This window comes from Eublepharis macularius, chromosome 2 (assembly GCF_028583425.1).
Source record: "Eublepharis macularius isolate TG4126 chromosome 2, MPM_Emac_v1.0, whole genome shotgun sequence".
Classification (NCBI taxonomy): Eukaryota; Metazoa; Chordata; class Lepidosauria; order Squamata; family Eublepharidae; genus Eublepharis; species Eublepharis macularius.
The window spans coordinates 134,135,967-134,156,748 of record NC_072791.1 but is presented as its reverse complement, the minus strand read 5'-3'; the positions used below and the strand labels follow the sequence as shown (position 1 = coordinate 134,156,748).

Sequence of the window (20,782 nt, the reverse complement as noted above, 5' to 3'; positions counted from 1 at the left end):
GACAATTATGATTTTCAAAGCAAGATAGAAAACAAAACCAGGAAGGGGGAAGGAGGTGAGGGAGTAGTGACGATGCCAAGTGACGATTATCAAAAAGTGGGTTGGAGGGGGATGGAAGTGGGTGGGACAAACAAAGCCAAAAAATCAACTCAAAAACTGCTTCCAGAAAAAGATTGGAATAAAAGTAGTATTAAGAGAGTATTGGTTAAAAACAAACAATCATAAGAAGTGAAAACTAAAGGCCAAAAAAAGTATGTAGAAATCAGGGGATAAATCAAAGCAATATGGGGCCAGAACCAGCAGAAAAACTCATGTGGGACCCCCCTCCCCAGTCTCTTAGAAGTGAACAGCACTCTGACTGAAAAGAAGTTATAAGTTTATTTATTCCCAGGCATCAAGTGAAAACCATATATCCTAGCCAATAATTACTTAATGTTGTCTTTTAAGACTTTTATTTAAAATCAATCTAATCAACATTGAAATAATGAAAAATACAAAAATTACATACAAAATACGCTTTCATATGTGAAAGATATCAAAAACAGATAAGCATACATATCATCATCCCTTATCCTATCTACCTTAAATCTAAATGATAAAATACAATTCTAAAGAACGTCACCAAAGCGCTTTCAGAAAGATTAGGTAGTCCCATACAACCCACGTCTGAGAGATTCAAGGTGCCCAAGGGAAAGCCATCTTATACAAGCTCAGTTATATGAAACTCTTATGACCATACCAAAACCTTCCCATTCGTCACATATAAGAGTGACTTCTCTAAGCTTTAGAAGAAATTTCCTGTCAGAATATATGTACCAAAACTGTTTACTTTCAGATCAACTTGTTCAGATATTTGATTCTGGGCATCCATTTGACTTATTCAAAGTTATCTCTTCCAAAGATGTAACAGTGAGATGGGTGGTGGTGGTGGTGAGAATTAGCACAAAACAAAGCACATGCTTCTTCAGGACAATATTTGTATAAAAGCAGCCTTTGAGAAGGGATTTAATGGAAGAAAAGGACATGGTGATAGAGGGAAACTATTGCAGGAGTGTAGAGAGGTATGGAAAACAGTAGGAAGGTTGATACAAGGATTTGAATACAAAAAGTTGCATGATGCAGAGGGAGATAGAAAGAGGTTTAACAGTCAGTACAACTATACATTAGGTACATGATAGCATAGGTTATTATTAGAGGTGGGCACAAACCATGACAAATGAACTGTGCAGTTTGTGGTTCATGTGTTTTCATGAACCACGAACTTCCATGAACTGGGGCAAGTTTGCAAACCGGTTCGTGGTTCGTGGGGTTTAAATGCCCCTTTCTGTGCTGCTTCACAGCAGCACAGAAAGGGGCATTTAAACCTGCAGATCAGCTGCTTGTTGGGGAGATCTCCCGACAAGCAGCTGATCATTTAAACAGCTGGGCTGTTTAAACTGCAGATAGGGCTTGGCTTGCTGACCGGGAACTCTTGGCCGGACAGCCAAGCCTCCTGCTGTTTAAATGATCAGCTGCGTGTCAGGGCTGCTTTGCAGCAGCATGGAAAGGGGCATATTGGTTTAACATGAACCAAAGGAACCAGTAGACCAGTTCGTGGAAGTTCGTGGAAAATGAGCTTCCACGAACCACTGGTTCCGAACCACGAACCGAGCCAGTTCATGGTTCTTTTTGGTTCATGTTCCATTTTGTGCCCATCTCTAGTTATCCACCAAAAGATTTCTGCAAATGGAAGGGGAATGATTTTGCTGACCCCCCCCCCTTCTACTTTGGACACGTTGACGCGTCCCTCATGTTGTTCTTGGGGGTCCCTTGTCATCCAGGAACAGCATTTCAGGGTCATTTGGCACTGGGAAGAGGGTTGCGAGGAAGGTGTGTTTCATTGACAAAAACTCCTTCCATCAGCGGTGAATACAAGCTCTTATGTACAACACTGTCAACATCATGTTAGCATGGCAGGGTGTGAGCAACAAGACTAGGGGTTGAGTGAGCCACATTACTCTAGCAATATGTTCCTTTCTAAACTACAGGTCAATGACAACTTTGCTAAACTTGTCTGGTATATTGAGGAATGGAGTCTTACAGGACGTGAAATGAGGATGTCTTGGTGCTGGAAGGAAGGCAGTGGGAGGGCTTCTGGTGTCCTGGCCTCACTGACAGTCCTTTAGATGGCACTGGATTTCTAGCCACTGTGTGTGACAGAATGTTGGACTGGATGGGCCACTGGCCTGATCCAACATGGCTTTGCTTATGTTCTTATGTTCTTATGAGGATTTATAAGTTGCTTATAAGTATTATGTCATGGTAAACCAGCTTGTCCTTGTAAGGCAGGAGCATAAGGTCAGGCTTTTAGGGATCATCATAGCATCCCACAATACACCTACCAATATCCAATACCCCAAATAACCCCATCTTCTGTGCTACAATTTAAATTTTTTCCAGTTTAATGTCTAAAATAAAATTGATTGTTCAGTGAAAAAAATATATGGTCACCACACTTGACCATCTGATGGGAGGAGAATTTGACTTTTCAGCCTAATTGATTTTGACATCCTAGCTCAAAGTGGTCACAACATATTTTTCCTAAATGGGGTTATGTCAAGCTTGATTTAAGTAATGCTTTCTTGGGAAGCATTATCCCAGTTCTGAAAACATTTACCATTGGAGCTTTTATGTCTTTATCTTTTTCCTATTTGCATAGGCTGACCGCACCTAAAATACCAGAGGGTGAGAAAGTAGACTTTGATGTAAGTATCACTGGCTCCTATCAATTATATAGAATTACAGACCTCTCTAAACTTTCAAGTTAACATCAGCTAAGAGGATTAAGATACTAGAACCCCACCCCTGCGTTCCCTAATCAAGGATCATGCAAGGAAATAAGTGTCTGGGACTTTTAATAAATGATGATATCAAAGGATATGAAAAAAATATCCAAGAGATTATTATCATTATCGTTGTTGTCATAACCAATTTAACATATTATTTCTCTTCTCTCTCCAGGACATCCAAAAGAAAAGGCAGAATAAAGACTTGATTGAACTTCAAGCTTTGATTGATAGTCACTTTGAAGCACGAAAGAAAGAGGAGGAGGAACTGATGGCTCTCAAAGAGAGAATCGTAAGTCTCAGTAATGTGGTGTCCATAATTATGTCTTCTCCAAAAGTATCATATGTATTGTCATAACTAAAAGTAAATGATTTTTCCTTCTTTTTGACAAAAAGAGGTTGAAAAGAGAATTTTAAGGAGTGATCACATCTTCATTGACATAATTTTGAAGGGATGCTATGCAACCGCGTTCCAAGCACTGCTGTTTTGGATAGTGGGGGGAAATTTGATCCTTGAACTCACTCTCAAGAAATGAACTTCACCCAGCTGAATAGAAATAAATTTTGTGGTCTCAGTTGTCTTCAGAGGCAAGTGATATTTTAAACATTCCATCAAATTAATTGCAAGTGTTCTTGAACAAATATCAAAAACTGTATTATTCCAGATCTGATGCAGAATAAAAGGGGTGTCAGATTCCGATGCAGGGGACGTGGCATCCTATTGCCACTTACAGGATGCCACAAATGATCAAGCTACCCTCAGTAAGATAGCTTGCTTCTAAAAAAATTGGCCACCACTCCTTGTTTAACTAATTAGTGGATTAGATTTTGCAATCCCAGTGCTAATTTATTCCATTAGATGATCAGACAGCAGTTATTTAAGCATTTTTGTTCTATCCAGCACCATGAATACAGCCATAATGAAGCCACTCATTGCTCTTTCCCTCCATGTTCAATGTACAGGAGAAGCGTAGAACTGAAAGGGCTGATCAGCAAAGAATCCGTGCTGAGAAGGAAAAAGAGCGTCAGGCCAGGCTTGCTGTAAGTCTGTCTATATTTACCTCATCATCATGTAAGTGCTATGCAGAATGCTTTAGGTAAATGCTGCTAGTACTTTTGGCTGCACTCTAGAGTCTCACCCCAATCCTTTCAGGTTCGATATTTCTTATTCCACACAGTCTATTCACAAATCTAATTCTGGGCAATTTCTTCTCTTGCCCATTTCACAGGAGGAAAAAGCAAGAAGGGAGGAAGACGAGGCCAAGAGAAGGGCTGAAGATGACATGAAGAAGAAGAAGGCTCTCTCCTCCATGGGAGCTACTTACAGCAGCTATTTGGCTAAGGTAAGTAAATATACAGTTGGAATGAGGAAACATGATTGTGATAAGTAAACTAACGCATTGCTCATCTGAAAATCGCCTAGTTATATTTCCCTAAAAGCTTATGAACATATTACCATATGGCAGTAGAAAGTCTTTGCCTCTCAAGAAAAAGCCAAGGAAGAAGCTTTACTTTCAAGAGCCAGTTTGGTGTAGGGGTTAAGAGCAGCAGGACTCTAAGCTGGAGAACCAGGTTTGATTCTCCGCTCCTCCCCTTGAAACCAGCTTGGTGACCTTGGGTCAGTCACAGCTTCTTGGAGCACCCTCAGCCCCACCCACCTCACAGGTTGATTGTTGTGAGGATAATAATAACATACTTCATAAACTGCTCCGGGTGTGGCATTAAGTTGTCCTAAAGGGCGGTATATAAATCAAATGTTGTTATAATGTTATAAGGAACATTTTGTGGGGCTTTGTTTTTCTCCTGTATGGGCATCAGCATTGCTGACAATTTCCTAATTTTTTTCCAGCATATTCTCCTATATTCTCCTATAATGCACTATGGTAATGGTGCTATAGTGAACAGTTAAGGAAAGAAATGTTCTAGCCTCCATAAATATCAAACTCCTAAAGATACATACGCTAAGACCATTGACTTAAAGGCCGTCGTCACACGGGCTTTTATTTAGCGCTAAAATGGTGCTATTTCCCGGCAATCACCCACCTTATTTCAACACTGTAGCGATTTTCTCTCTTCTGCTTTGTGCTTGATAGTCGCGCTATTTTGTGCCTCAGTGTGAATGCCTCACATCGATGTATTTCGCCTCGCAATGTCCTATGCCCTCCCTTCAATCCCAGAATCCATTTCTTCCTGCGACTCCCCTTTTTTAAATTTTATTATGTCCTTATAACACCATAACGACATAACACAATGCAAACTTTCTGCTGAAGTAAAAATGACTCAATCGCCATGGCAGAGTCTTCAGCGATGGGGATCACGCCAGACAGGGAGTTTTCTGCGGGCAAAGGGCTATTTATATAATTTCAAAGTTGGAAAAACAAAAGGGTCATAATGTTTTGCTCTAACGGAATGTTTATATGCTCTTATTCCGTTATAGCGGAATTAAACGCCAGAATAATTTTTTAAAAAGGGGGAGGAGCTGCTTCTGCGCGGTTAGAGAGAACAGAACAGAGTGCTTCGGTGTGGACAGCTGGTGGCGCAAAGAGCCATTAGGTGACCCAAAGAAACGTTACTGTGCCGATAACAGGTAGGACGCTATATGCTGTAAATTTAACGGAAGAGATGCCCGTGTGACGACGGCCAAAGTGTCACTTTGCACCCTTACTAATCTGCAAGCATCTACTGTACTTTGGAAGAAAAAGTTAATTGGGAAAAAGAAGTAGAGTCATCCAATCCTGCTGGGGGAAATCCTGTGGAAGCAAAACAGCTATAATACAGCCTCCCAGAACCAAAATTCCATAATGCTTTGATAATAATCATTTTTTAGTTCTGGCACAATCTTTCCTACATTTAGTTATAAAGGGAGGAACGTGAGTAGGTTGGCAATCAGGAAGGACAATGGGAGATGTCAGGGAAGAACATAAACTTTTATTGCCTATTGGTTGCTTCGCTATTAGTGGAGGCCTCCTTCACTGGATGAGAACTGTTGCTCTGGGACAGGACAGTAATGTTTTCTTCAATGAATTTTTGCAGAGGTGTACCTTGTGATATTCTGAAAATACTGTTTCCCCTCAGGCTGATCAGAAGAGAGGAAAGAAACAAACTGCTAGGGAATTGAAGAAGAAAGTGCTGGCAGACAGGCGCAAACCTCTAAACATTGACCACCTTAGTGAAGACAAACTGAGGTAAAATGCCATTTTCCCCATTTTAAAATCAGGTATTTACCAGAACTGAGCACTAATCCCAGATAAAGTAGTTCATTCTTCCTGCCTTATTGAAGCAGTTTGTGGTGGGATTTCTTGTAAGGCTTTGTTTAGCTATGATAATATTCTCCTTTTGGCTAAGATGCAGAGATGAAGGATATTAGATACTTATTGTATTGCCACAGACATCTGGCCTTAATTAGACCATAACTATAAAGTCTATATAATCATGATTAGAGATGGGCACAAACCGTATTACGAACTTCAAAAACCCACAGAAATGACGATTGCGCGATTGCAATCCGGCAGTTCGTGATCGGCCACGGCCAATGAACCAGCATTCGGAAGAGGCCTGGTTCGGTGCGTTTGGCCACGGTTCGGGAAGGCAGACACTCAGGCGCCAGCAATCAATTCCCCTGGCAACGGAGCTGAGGGAATGCCTGAACTCTGTCTGCGCTCCTTCTGTCGCCCAGGAAACCCGAACGGAAGCCCAGCTTACCTTGATCGGCAGGTCTTCCTTCCAACCACGGAGCTGCAAAGCAGTTACAAGTTGGGAGAAGACACCCAGGGGAGGGAGGGGGAAAGGGGTGTCCTGTAGCCACGGGCACTCCAATCTCATCCCTGCAAACCCTGATAGGCAGCTCTGATGGCCATCCACAAACCTCCTGCGTTGCTCAATGGGACCTGTGCTTATAAATAGCCATGGGCTCCCAGGCTGGGTTTCACTTTCAGCGAGCAGTGGAGTGGGACAGAGCTCTTGCTTGCCAATTGCCAGCCTTTGGGGAGAGAGACAGAGTATAATTCAGCTTGGATTTGGGGGATAGGGATCTATCTCCTCTGGTTCAAGGGCTGCTGCCTGGCTCTGGGGCCAAGCTCAGTGGGCACCTTGGCTGAGGGCTCACATTGATTATTGATCAGTGCCTGATCGGGTCAGGTCTGTGGGAGTGGTGGGCTAGGGCTCTAGTCCCTCCCTCCCTCTGGTGCCAGGGCTGCTGCCAGGCCCTGGGGCCAAGCTCGGTGGGTACCTTGGCTGAGGGCTCACATTAGTGCTTGATCTGTTCAGGTCTGTGGGAGTGGTGGGCTAGGGCTCTAGTCCCTACCTCCCTCTGGTGCCAGGGCTGCTGCCAGGCCCTGAGGCCAAGCTCGGTGGGTACCTTGGCTGAGGGCTCACATTAGTGCCTGATCTATTCAGGTCTGTGGGAGTGGTGGGCTAGGGCTCTAGTCCCTCCCTCCCTCTGGTGCCAGGGCTGCTGCCAGGCCCTGGGGCCAAGCTCGGTGGGTACCTCGGCTGAGGGCTCACATTAGTGCCTGATCTGTTCAGGTCTGTGGGAGTGGTGGGCTAGGGCTCTAGTCCCTCCCTCCCTCTGGTGCCAGGGCTGCTGCCAGGCCCTGAGGCCAAGCTTGGTGGGTACCTCGGCTGAGGGCTCACATTAGTGCCTGATCTGTTCAGGTCTGTGGGAGTGGTGAGCTAGGGCTCTAGTTCCTCCCTCCCTCTGGTGCCAGGGCTGCTGCCAGGCCCTGGGGCCAAGCTTGGTGGGCACTTCGGCTGAGAGTTGACAGTGTCATCTCTCTTCATCTTCTCAATTGTTTGCTGGCATGATGAGGCTTCGGGTGGGGGACAAGAGTGGTCGTGGGGGGAAGTGCAGAGATTGTCCCAGTTGCAGCATGGGAAGCAGTGCTGTGCAGGACTCTGGAGCAGCAGAGACTCCTGCTCCCCCCAAATCACCAGTTGCGGCTTTGGAGGAGGCCAAAGAGGTCTTGCCGGTGGTGGAAGAGGAACTCCTGAAAATTTTGGGGGAGGAAGAGGCCGAGGGATCCTTGGAGGAATGGTTGGGGTTCGAGGAAACATCCAGCCCATCCCCAACTCAAACTACCGGTGGTGCTGTCCCTGCCTGCAGTCCACCCATCACTCCGTCTTCCATTGCCAGCTCCGTGGAACATCCAGCAGCAACCCTTCGTCCTCCCTCCCCTGGAACTGTTAGTGGGCCACGGTTCAACCTCATTGTTTGGAGGCACTTTTGGTCCCTTCCTACTGACCCCCGTGTGGTGCGGTGCTGTGTGTGTGAGGGCCTGGTGTGCAGGGGCAATGACCCAAAGCACCTGTCATTGATGTCCCTGACTCAGCACCTGAAGAGGCACCACCCAAGCCTGTGGTCTCCGTCCTTGGCCAGCGTAACATCCGTTGGGGGGAGACCAAGGGCCACCAGCTCGTCTGATCCAGGATCGATGGGAGGGTCTCTGGAATGCACCCCGAGCAAGAAGCCTTGCCTCGAGGGTGTGGCTGGTGGGAGTGGAAGGGTCAGGCAGGCCACCCTGGGGGAAGTTGTTCCATCGGGTTTGGGCGTGGCTCTGCTGAAAAGGGTGAGGTCAAGAGCTCAGGAGGCGGGCGTTCATGTGGTGGCTCAGACGATTGCCCTGCAAGGCTTCCCCCTATCAGTTGTGGAGGGTGTGGGCTTCCAACTGCTGCTCCAGCACTTTGCCCCATGGTTCTCCATGCCGTCACGGCACACTGTTGGGCGTCGAGTCGTGCCCGCCCTGTACGAGGCAGTTGAAGACATGGTGCTCAGAGAACTGTCGGCCACCCAAGGCAGAACAGTGCACTTCACGGCTGAACTGTGGAGCGGCTGCCATCAAGGGTACATTGCCATCACCGCCCACTGGTGGCAACCAGAGGACCTCTGCCTCCCCAGGCCAAGATCTGTCAGCCGTAAAAAGGTGCCCAGCTTGACACTGGGCTACAGGGCGGTTCTTCTTCAGGCCCGGGGGATGGACAAGGTCCACACCAGGAAGAACATCACCGCCACCATCAAGGCGGCTCTGAGGGAGAGTCGGTTTCGTTTTCTCGGCCATGTCGGATGCTCCTCTCCGCAGGTCCAAGAGGAAGCGCCCGAGCAGCCTGACCGGGTGGCTGATCTGCGAAGATTAGCCCCCAGGACTCCCAGTGAGGGAGGCAGGGTCCGGGACGCGGCGGGAAGAGCCCCCTGAAATCGATGCAGGGGGTAAATTGCCCGTTTGTCCCTATGGAGGCCGGCAGACGTGCGCGGCACCTCAAGTGCTGCCGGGCCATGGAAAACGGCAAAGAGCAGAACTAGGTGGAAGCCTGTAAGTAAGCGAATCCCTTCTGTTATTACAAGCGCACGTGAAGAAGTGGTGGGATCTGAAGCTAAGAAGGCTCGTTCTTCCCCCTCGCTGAGTTTCAGAATTTGGTTGGTGGTCCCCCCCCCTAAAATGGCAGCGAAAAAGCAGAGTCCCGCTTTGGGCAAGTCAATCTCAGCTGCCCTGCAGGGGAAAGGAGAGTCGCTCGAGGACTTGATGAAGAGGTCAGTTATCGAAGCCATAAAGCCCTTTGTTGACAAGCTGAATGAAACAGATCAAAGGGTGGGCTTAATTGAGAGCGAAGTGAAAACCATTAAGGAAGCAGCGGGGGGGCAGAGAAGTCTGCTCGGGAAAATGTGTCACTTGTGAGGGCAACGAATAAAGAGTTAAAGCTGGTGGAGAACCAGCTGATCGGGCTACAAGTGGAACGAACACAGACAATTTTGCGCCTCCAGAATGTGAAAGAGGAGGAAAATGAGGATTTATGGGGTCTGGCCTCGGAACTATTGGCGACACCCACGAGGGCAACTAAAGAAGAGGTAAAAAGCGCCATTTTGGAAGTCCGTCGGGCTTCTTCAAAATATGCAACGAAGCGTCAGCTGCCTCGCGAGATCATCATCGATTTTTCATCTAAGAGGATCCGAGACGCTATCCTATACAACTCATACAATGCGGATCTGGACTTTCTAGGTAATAAAGTTAAGATACTGAAGGACGTCCCATTTTTAGTTCGGAAAAGAAGATTTAAGTATAAAAAGTTCGCAGCTCTTCTGAGGGAACGTGGAATAAAGTATAAATGGCTATTTCCGGAAGGTATCTGGTTTAGTTACAAAGATCAAGCTTACAAGATAATATCAGAAGATCAACTAAGAGATTTTGAGGACAAAAATCAAGAATTTCAGCAAGACACCAAGCAAGAAGAAAAGGATTTGAAGTCTGAAGGGCGGGGGGAACGAGCACTGCGGTTGCAGTTGCTCAGAGAGAACTGCGTCCGAGGCCCGGGGGGGGGGGGGAGGAAGACTTTATTTGGATTGTAATCTGTATTTTGCAAGGTCAACCACTCCATCAATATCTTACAAAGGTTTAATTTTTTAATAATGGCAGTATGAAGGGAAAGCATTATTTGTAGTGTAGTGTTGTTATATGTTGCTGTTTTTTTTTCTTTCCTTCCCCTGTCCCCCTTCTTTCCCTCTGTATTGTTAGTTAATGTAGGTAATAAAAAAATAAAAAATTTTCAAAAAAAAAAAAAGGCGGCTCTGAGGGAGTGGACGTCCGAGGTGGAAGGGTTTGTCTGTGGCTTCATGGTCACGGACGCGGGAGCCAACATGTTGGCAGCCCTGAAAGAGGCATCCCTCCCGGGCCTGGTGGGCATGGCGCACAAGCTGCACCTCGTGATGCGGGACGTGCTCAGGCTGGGGAGCAAGCCGAGGGACAGCTGAGACGAGGGAACCTTGCGGATGTGCAATCTGCTGGACAGCTGCCGTTGCATCGCTTCCCACTTCTCCCACAGCATAAACTCTTCCCGCGAGCTGTTCCAGATGCAGGGGGAGGCAGGGGACCCCGAGCACCAACTCTTTCAGGACCTGCCCACCCACTGGAACTCCACCTACGACATGATATGTCATCTGGTGGAGCAGAAGGGTGCGTTGGAAGACATCCTGTCCTTTTCGGATGTGCTGAGGAGGGGAGAGGAGTTAAGCCTCAGCTCCATGGACTGGACAGTCCTTGCCCAGATGTCCTGGATCCTGAAACCTTTCAAGGATGCCACTGAGCTCTTGTGCTCCTACCAGGCCAGCCTGGGTCAGGTCCTCCCTCTGATCCACGGCCTAGACCAGTTTCTGGCCCAGGAGCTCCAGCAAGGGCAAGAGCTGCTCCCCAGGGTCCGGGACGTTGTCCAGAGGATCCAGGCCTGGGTCGCTGAATGCCTGCATCCTCTACGCTGTGAGACGCCGTACCAACTGGCCTCCCTCTGTGACCCCCACAGCAAGGGCAGCATTGCCATGCAGGCGGGTCAGATGCAGCACTGGAAAAAGGAGCTCTGCAGAGCGGTGCACTGTTTCCAGAGGGCAGGAGACAAGGAACCGGGTAGCAGCGAGGGGCAGGCGGTGGAGGAGGAGGGGGAGGGGGAGGAGGGGGAAGAGAGCCATGCCAGGGAAGAGCCACCCCAACAGACACATTCGATCTCTGGGCCTCGTCGGTGGGCTGTGTGGTTGGCCGCTGCACGGCAGGCGCGTCCCTCTCAGTGGAGGACTCGGCGGGGGCTATGGTGCGTGAGTACCTTTCTGAGCCCACTGAGCCCCCCCATGCCAACTTGTTGCATTATTGGGCGAGGAAATCTGACCAATGGCCGGACCTGTCCATCGTGGCAACAAACATCCTGTCCTGCCCTCCCACCAGCGTGCAGAGCGAGCGGGTGTTCTCCCACCTGGGAGACCTCCTCTGTCCCCGCCGCACATGTCTGCACCTGGACCTGGTGGACATGTTGACGTTCATCAAGGTGAACCTCAACCTACTGGGGCACCCTCCCGTGGACCTGGACCTACCCGGGTTCTGAGCCACCCTGGGGTTGTAGCCGGCCCAGCTTGTCCACAGCAGGCTCAAGCCTCCCTCAGTTCTCAGGGCTGCTTCCATGGCTGGTGACCCTTTGCCCTCCTCTCCCATACAAGTTCCCGTTCCCTCTTCACACCTCTCCCTCTCTGGATCTGCTTAGATGCCTCCCAACCTCTCCTGTCTTTCCCATCCCGTCCTTTCCGCGAAGGCAGGAAGGTGTGGTGCTGCAGGCTGATGCTGCTTTTGGGCACGAGGAACAGCTCTGCTGCTGTTGCTGATTTTAGTGTGGCACCACATGGTACCCCTCCCTTTCCATGGGCACCTGCTACCCCCTCTGAGCAGGGGGGAATGGGTCCCTCGCCCTCACACCCTTTCCGTGAAGGCCGGACGGTGGGTGCTGTATGATGCTTTGGCTTTGGGCCACGAGGGACAGATTAACTACTGTTGCACATAAGATTGTACATCACGGTGACTCCTGCCAACAGCAGCGGCTGTCCCCTCTAGGCAGGGGTGAATGAGTAATGCTGCTACAACCAGTCATGTCCTTTCCACGAAGGCAGGAAGGTGTGGTGCTGCGAGCTGATGCTGCTTTCTGCCATGAGGAGCAGCTGTGCTGCTGTTGCTGGTGTTAGCGTGGCACCGCACGGTACCCCCCCCCTTTCCATGGACACCTGCTGTCTCCTCTGAGCAGGGGGGAATGGGTAATGCTGCCACAACCAGTCACGTCCTTTCCGCGAAGGCATGAAGATGAGTGATGCTGGCGACAGCCTCCACTGTGACACAGGGGGAGTGGACAAGCTTCTGCCACAGCAGTTTGTGCACTCCTTCAGGGTGGATGTGGGATCCCTCCATCCCGGTCCTGCTGCGCAATGCGGCCAGGAAGCCTCAGGCTTGGCCCTCCTCTCCCACACAAGTACACAGTCCCTCTTCTCACCTCGCCCCCTGCAGAACACTGAGTCCCCTCCCAACGACCTCTCCTGTCCTATTCCATCCTTTCTGCAAAGGCAAAAAGGTGGTTGATTCTGGCTGCTGCCGCAGAGTTCCTCAGTGGGATCCTCGGAGGAGGCCTCTCGGCTGTTAGGATCTTCCGACTTCACAGACCCTCTTTCGACCTGTCCCTCTCTGGAGCACTCTGACCCCTTGAAACAACATCTCCTCTCCCTCCCGTCCTTTCTGGCAAGGCAGGAAGGTGGGTACTGTTGGCTGCCACCACAGAGTAGCTCAGTGGGCACTTCAGAGGAGGCCTCATGCTGTTGGTGGATCTTCCCACTTCCCCTCCAAATGACATCTCCTCTCCCTCCCGTCCTTTCCAGCAAGGCAGGAAGGTGGGTGCGGTCAGCTGCTGCCATACTGTTCCTCAGTGGGACCCTCGGGTGAGGACTCTCTCTTGCTGGGGGATCAGGCCCCCATCCAAATGACATGTCCTCTCCCACCCATGCTGGGAATACCAGTGCACTCCTCTTTGGCCTGGCGGGCGGGCACATGAGGGGTGCCACCAGCGAGTGGCCAGACCCTCAGCCCCCTAAAGTGGAGATGGCTCATCGCTGTCTCCCCATGCCCGCCAGGCCCAGCGGCCACCGTCAACACCCACCTTCTTTACAGTGGGCCAACGTCAACCGGTGGCTCTAATTGTGTTGAGTGGGAGTTTCCTGGGGGCCTTGGATGGGAGAGGGTATAACTCCAAGATCCCTTTTGCAATCTTGGGTGATGGCTGTAGGAGAGCCTGCAAAAGACTCCCCAGGAATATGGGCTCTGTAAGTGCCACGGTGGCTGTTCCGCGTCTCACTAACCGCGAACCAGTTCGGCAATGGAAAATGTTCGTTGCAGTTCGCGATCTCAGGATCGTCTTCGGCACTGAACCATGAACTGCTGGTTCGTTAAATTTTTTTGGTTCGCGCCCATGTCTAATCATGATACCATAGAAAGCAGGATAAGAATCAGAGTCTATAGGCTATATAGCTAGATTTATTTAGTAATTTTAAATATAGAGGCAAAATCTAGCCAAAGCATTGTGTCTTGAGATCATTTCAGTGGCTTTACTCTTTCCTGTTGAAATCAGTGGAACTTTGAAGCATTTAATTTTGCATGGATTGTTTGTGTTGTTTGCAAGCTCTCCCATGAGAGAGAAATTTTTACTACCATTTAGTGATTAATGATATTTCACAATGGCAGTGGCCAGGTGTTTGTTCCATGACATAAGCTTTAGGTTTTTAGTTTCTCTACATTTCCCCCTCCAGTTTCTCTGAGTTTGTTTGGTGGAAGGCAAAAGTGAGTTTTTAAATTACAGATGTGAAAAAAGCAAAAAGGTGTCCTGTGAAAATGAAGTAAATGTTTTTCAGGTGCGAAGAAAAATAATTGAGAAGGTTGGAAAAGGGAAGTCATAAATATTGTAGAGTCCTTATGTTTACAAATACATATGAACTGCTAGTAAACAGGCAACACAACTCTGAGGTCTGCCAATGTGGAGGCTGCTGGCTGCTTGTGCAGTTGTGGTGCCACTGGCCCATTCCTTGTGGACATTCCACAGGAGGAAACAGAAAGGGCCCTCTGGAAGGCAGAAACAGCATAGCGAGCATGCTGGAGTCCACAGCAAGCCCAGCAACATCTACCAGTCAAGCAATGGCAGCTGATGATGCCCCCATAAGTGACATACACAAGTGCAGCCAATAACCAGCTGCTGATCCAGCCACTGCCCCTTGATGCCGCTCCCCACCTTCCATGGAGAGTCAGCAAATAGGGAGAGAAGAGTGAGCAACAGCAAAACCCCAACATAGGCACAGGGCCCAAGAGCCCCCCTCAATAATCCATAGGGGACAGGCACCCATTTGGCAGATGGAATGGCAACCCGTTTCCCAACAAGGGCCTGATGAGCAACAAAAGTGCTGTTCACATGCAAACATTCCTGCTCTGAACCACACATACCCTCCCCCTGAAAAAGATAAAAGAGAAAGACCAAAAAAATACAGAGGTTGGTCTTAAACCCACAGACCTAAATCACTGGGCCAAGAGGCTATGTTCAAAAGAGGCATGCCCGTTGACAGTAGGTGCTCACTGCAGCCCTTGTAATGGAATGCATATCCACATCTCATTAAGGTTTCCCACTGTTCAGTGTAAAATTTTACACCTATCATTTATACGGTTCTTCTTGCAGTACTGTCCCCACAAAGACACAAACACTCTTTAGAGTTATTTTATTAAAATAAAATCTAGTATTTAAATAAAGCAAGATCTACAAAGATGGAACAGATGGCAACAAGAATGAACATTTCTCAATTAAATCTAAGTTTAAATTAATCAGATTGTCTATGAAATGCACTGAAGTTTCCTTAACACATATTACAAGAATATATTTCTCACCTGGATCTTCATGAGATTTCTTTCATCAAAACTCTGATCTGCTTTCTTGGTTAGCACCTTTATATGATATCTTAAACAGAAATCTAAGATCTTTTCCATGTGATAGCATAGATGAACTATGATTGGTTTGAGACTTAATTATTCATATTTTCAATCATGTGGCATTCTACCTAGCCAAAAAATGACACTATGTCCAGCTGCAAGATAAGATATATAAATCAGTAAAGATGACAGGAAGAGTTAAGTGAGCAGATCATCATTGGTCCATTCTAACAATTAGAGAACATTTATCCGCTACTGTCCACTATTTTTAATTGGCTGCCAAGATGAAAGAGTATCTGTGTAGTTATAGAACATGCTAGGAAAAACTACAGTAAAGTTCATACAGAGTTAACTAGAATACACGTGTATCACTAAGTATAATGTGCTGTAATCCATACTTCCGTGACACCCTCCCTTAACCTGTGAACTTAACTATTTCTGTAAATATAAAAGTGATACAAAAATATAAATGCATAGCATAATGTGTGAGAATATATACGGAAGCTATCAAAGATTAATTGGATAACAAAACTACAAAGCACGGTTAGTGAGAAAGCTGCTTTCACTGCTGAGAGCTGCATTTACTGCTGCAATCCGCTTTCATTGCAGAGAGCTGCTTGTAGAGGTGAATGGGTCATCCCAGCCAATGGGCTGTCCTGGGGATTCATCATTCTGGCAGGGATGCCAGTCCACAATGTCCCCTCCCCTGGATTCCCTGCCCCTGCACCAACAAGCTGCATGGCTTATCAGATGCCAGCAGTGCTGTGGGAGAGTGTGGGACCCGGAGACTGCCCCCCCTTCCTAGAGCAGTCATATGTACCCCCAGATCACTGACTAGTCTGTTCTATGTACATGCTACACACAGCAGCCAGCAGAGTGTATGTGAGGAGGGAGGGACCTAAGTGTGGGTTCAGCCTTCAAGGTGCCACTGCCCTTGCTATATGTGGCAGGTTAACAAAAGTCCAATGGCACCACAGGCATCCCAGCATGGGCATCTCTGAGTCAGAGCCTACTCTCTTGAACGTGTGATGGGTCAGCCCTAAGGGGAAGTCACAAATAGGGGGAGGAGGCAGATTTGGGAGGGGCATGGCCTTATCCTTTCACAAACAAACAGGCAGAGGCAGGGAAGAGTTGGAGAAAATCTCTGGCCTTATTACACTGCAAATTGTGAAGTGGTCTGATGAACCGAGTTGTTAACTCCCTCTGTCCAATATAGCACCCGTGCCTCTGTCAACTGCTCAGGGGCTGTGGGGAGACAGGCTGAGCCATCCTTAGCATAGCATGCATCTAAGTGAGGAGGACTAGTGACTGAGCAGAGTGGTAGGCACTGCAATAGTTATGCTCCCAGGGCTCCCTTTTGAATCAACACCTGCACAGATGCAAGAGAGGCATGTGCAGTGATGGCAAACAGCACAGATGCCATACTGGCCACAGCCATGCCTATGGTACCCCAGGAGGGGCCACAGTCTCAGCCCCATGGAGGGCCTATTTGGCAGGAGATCCTCCTAAGGCACATGCAGTTGGCATCCTAATGTTACTTACCCAATCTGTGAGGAAGTGCTCTGCAACTGCAACTTCTCCATTCAGTGCTGCTGCATAGGGCCTGGATCCTGCAAATCAATGAGGCCCAGGGTTTCTTGGTCACCTGACCCATACAGCATAGTGGGACAGTTGCCAGGCACCCAAATCTACAGTTGTGCCTAGTCATCCACTTCAGGTGACCCCCCACACACACATACGCTATTAGCTCGTCTCCCAGGAACTCTTCCCCAATGGTATGCCCTGCTGCAGGACATAGGCCATGGTGCCAGAAGGGGCTGGCTTGGTTTGTTCCCCCCCCCCAGTCTGTTGGCCTCAAGTGTGGGAGCCAGGGCATGCCCAGCTTCATGCAAGAGAATGGGAAAAACAGATGGGGACTTCCAGCTGTGGCAGGTACCCATGCTTACCTGCTTACCTATCTCTGTGTGGCTGCCCCTTTGGCTTGGGGTTTCAGAGATGGGTGCTTGTTAGGAGTCTGAAATGAGACACATTAGCCACATAGCATGGACTTTGCTCTCCCTCTTGGCTGTTAGTGCTAAGTGCTCTTCCAGTAGTGTTAAGAGCCCACTTTGTGCCTTTTCCATCCCCAAGGTACAATGCTGCATGCTCTAAGGCCACAGGCCAGAGAACTCAGAGACAGAGTCCAGTTCCATGCATCCTGCCTTATGACTTGTGGGGCATCCTAACTAGAGTGTACGTAGTGTTGGGGAAAGTGCTTTGGTGCTGGGGAGGGGAGGGGTTGTCTGCTATTGGAGAGGAAGGTGATTGGTTGGAGCTGTAGCCAGCATCCTGTGCTTCACCAGGGCTTTTGGGCAGGGCTGCAGGTGTGTGTGCGTGGGGGGGACTTGAACTTTTTTGTTGCATGGGCATTCATGGGTTACACCGTGTTTTTTGCAGGCACAAGTATCTGCCAGAGTTGGGAGTTGTTCCTTGGGGAGTAAGCTTAGGGAGCTGACTAACTCCAGTCCCACCCATGGGTCTTCCCCTTCCCACATTGGTGCAGGGCCTTACACTCAGCAGCGAGCAGCCATGGTGAACTGCACCGGTGGCTGGGACCAGCATGGTGGTGCCAGAGTGCTGCACCAGTACAACTGTTTATGCTGCTGTATCTCAGTTATATGCCAGCGTAGCAAATAGTTGCCCCCCTAAACACTTTTGTACCCATGCACACACCAGGATTGCACTGAACATCTTCTAGATGGCCTCAAAGATATTTGGCGTATATGTAGAAACCTTTGGCAATATTGCTACTAGTGCTATGATGTCTACAGAATGGGTGATGTGTGGAATTTCAATTATTCCCCCATATTTCTGCTTCTTCACCAATACACAGGGAAAAAGCCAAGGAGATGTGGGACTGGTTATGTCACCTGGAAACGGAGAAGTATGAATATCTAGAGAAGATGAAGAGACAAAAATATGATGTGAGTAGAGAGGTCTTAGTTATAATTCTTTTTATCACCTATCCCTAGGTGAAATAGCTTTTTGTCCCCCTCTGGAAGGAATGGCCTCAGGACCTATTACTATTTGGTCTATTTATCAGCAAAAATGAAATACTCATTTCTTTTTGGAAAAAAAAGACTGTTTCCTCATGATGTGCCTGATGGGAGAACACAAAAATCTAGAGCTATTTATTTACTTGTTTGTAAACTGCCTTCACTCACAACATGTCTAATTTAATGGTTTTGTTTTCCAGCTCAGAATTCAAGGAAGGGAGCCAAGGACCATTACTGAAAGATCAGCACTGGACTGAAATAACTAGAGGTCCAGTGCTGAGTTCTGTTCTGGTGTCCCCTGCCTCCATGCTCTCTCCCTTGGCAGTACTCCTATAGACAGAGGGTAGAATGATCTATATGTATGGTATCCACTATTATAAAGACACTGTAGTTGATCTCAGAGAAAAAATATTCTATGTTAATCTTCAAATCGTGAGCATGGTCCCAGCTCTCCTACCATGGGATAAGAGAACAGCCACTCTGCATACCGGCCAAAATCAAATAACATGCAGTCCAGCCATACATTTTTGGGTCTATGCACACAGGAATGTACGTGTAGGTGTATAAGTGTTACGCATGTTTCATACAATGCATGTAAGTAAGCTGCACCTTGGGGCAGAGAAGAGTGGGGATGGTGGTGGAGGGACAGATCTGCACAGTTCCATTATCCCACTACACATGGACTCTGTGCTTTGGAGGAACGTGATAATACATCAAATGGAAATGAATTCCATCTTAAAGCATTTGCTTGGTTAAAATGCTAATTTAAATATCATCCTTTGAAATTTGACTCAAGATAGGTTAGAGCCCTGACAGCTTTGAAATGTTTGGGGCTTTTTATCTGAATACATATTGTAAACATCTGCATTTGAGAAGTACCCCAAAGCCTAAATCGCCCGTTTGTCCCTATGGAGGCCGGCAGACGAGCGTGGCACCCAGTGTGCTGCCGGGCTATGGAAAACGGCAAGGAGCAGGATTAGGCGAAAGCCTGCAAGTAAGCGAATCCCTTCTGTTACTACAAGCGCATGCGAGGAGTGGTGGGGTCTGAAGGTTAGAAGACTCGGATTTTTCCCCCCTCATAGAGTCTCGGAAGATTGGCGGTTCCCCCCCCCCTAAAATGGCAGCGAAAAAGCAGAGTCCTTCTCTTGGCAAGTCAGTTACGGCGGCCTTGCAGAGGGGCGAGACGCTTGAGGAACTGGTTAAAAGAGCGGTTATGGAAGCCATAAAACCCTTTGTTGACAAGCTGAATGAAACAGATCAAAGGGTGGGCTTAATTGAAAGCAATGTGAAAGCCATTAAAGAAGCAGCGGGGGGGGGGCAGAGAAGTCTGCCCGGGAAAGTGCGTCACTTACGAGAGCAACGAACAGGGAATTAAAGTTGGTGGAAAACCAGCTGATCGGACTGCAAGTGGAGCGAACACAAACCATTTTGCGTCTCCAGAATGTTAAAGAGGAGGAAAAAGAGGATTTATGGGATCTCGCCTCGGAACTTTTAGCGACACCCACGAGGGCAACTAAAGAAGAAGTGAAAAGCGCCATTTTGGGAGTCCGTCGGGCATCTTCAAAATATGCAACGAAGCGGCAGCTGCCTCGTGAGATTGTTATCGAGTTTTCATCTAGGAGGGTCCGGGACAGTATCCTATATAATTCATACAATGCGGAATTGGACTTTCTGGGAAATAAAGTCAAGATATTGAAGGACGTTCCATTTTTAGTGCGGAAGAAATCACAGGGTGATTGTTGTGGGGTAATAATAACACTTTGTAAACCGCTCTGAGTGGGCATTAAGTTGTCCTGAAGGGCGGTATTATAAATCGAATGTTATTATTATTATTATTATTAAGTACAAGATGTTGGCAGCTCTTTTGAGGGAACGGGATATAAAGTACAAATGGCTACTCCCGGAAGGAATCGGGTTTAGTTATAAAGATAAAGCTTACAAGATTAATTCGGAAGATCAGCTAAGGGATTTTGTGGATAAAAATTCAGAATTTGGACCAGACACCAAGCAAAAAGAAGAGGATCCGAAGCCTGAAGGGAGGGGGGAGGCAATGAGCGCTCCGGCGGTAGCTGAGCAGAGGGAATTGCGCCCGAGGCCCAGGGGAGGGAAAAAGATTTAATTTGAACTGTAATTTGTAATTTGTATGATCAACCACTCCGTCACTATTTTATTAAGCTATTTTTTACTATGGCAGTATGAAGGGAAAGCATTGAAATGTAGTGTTTAGTGTTTGTAGGTCACCTTCCCCTTTTTTCCACCCCTCCTTCCCTTTCTCTTTTTTTTCCCCTTTCTTTCCCATCCCTTGTGCTATTGTAGTCTTTTGTAGTTACTGTCTTGTAGGTTATGTATGTATGTAGTAGTTTTGTATGTTAGACATTGAAAAATAAAAAATATTATAAAAAAAAAGAAGAGAGAAGTACCCCAAAGCCAATGTAATTATCTTGATCTCTCTTAGATTTTATCCCTACGTTGCAGGGTGGAGGCAATATCCAAGTTGTAAGTACAAAGGCTTCACCCACATGACAAAAGTAGCAAAGGCTGTTTACATGCATGAGCCTCTTGCATGTTAGACTTCAGGTTCACTCACATGTACAGCAAGCTGGCACTCAGTTCCTGTCACAAAGAGCAAGAAGCCATTCCTTGGTTGTTTTTTCTCCTCCTGTCTTCTATACAT

General features: G+C 47.7%; 1 protein-coding gene across 4 annotated transcripts in view; it reads left to right on the top strand.

Annotated features, from left to right (window-relative positions):
* The window catches only part of TNNT3 (troponin T3, fast skeletal type), a 64,012-nt gene that overhangs the window by 34,691 nt on the left and 8,539 nt on the right, over nucleotides 1-20,782 (top strand). For 3 of the 4 annotated variants that reach the window (XM_054971566.1, XM_054971565.1, XM_054971562.1), the window contains 7 exons: nucleotides 2,699-2,744; nucleotides 3,001-3,117; nucleotides 3,789-3,866; nucleotides 4,055-4,168; nucleotides 5,901-6,010; nucleotides 17,946-18,036; nucleotides 20,564-20,604. In XM_054971566.1, the coding sequence (XP_054827541.1) occupies nucleotides 2,699-2,744; nucleotides 3,001-3,117; nucleotides 3,789-3,866; nucleotides 4,055-4,168; nucleotides 5,901-6,010; nucleotides 17,946-18,036; nucleotides 20,564-20,604 (597 nt within the window). The remainder of the gene's footprint in view (nucleotides 1-2,698; nucleotides 2,745-3,000; nucleotides 3,118-3,788; nucleotides 3,867-4,054; nucleotides 4,169-5,900; nucleotides 6,011-17,945; nucleotides 18,037-20,563; nucleotides 20,605-20,782) is intronic. The other variant, XM_054971563.1, reaches the window with a different exon arrangement.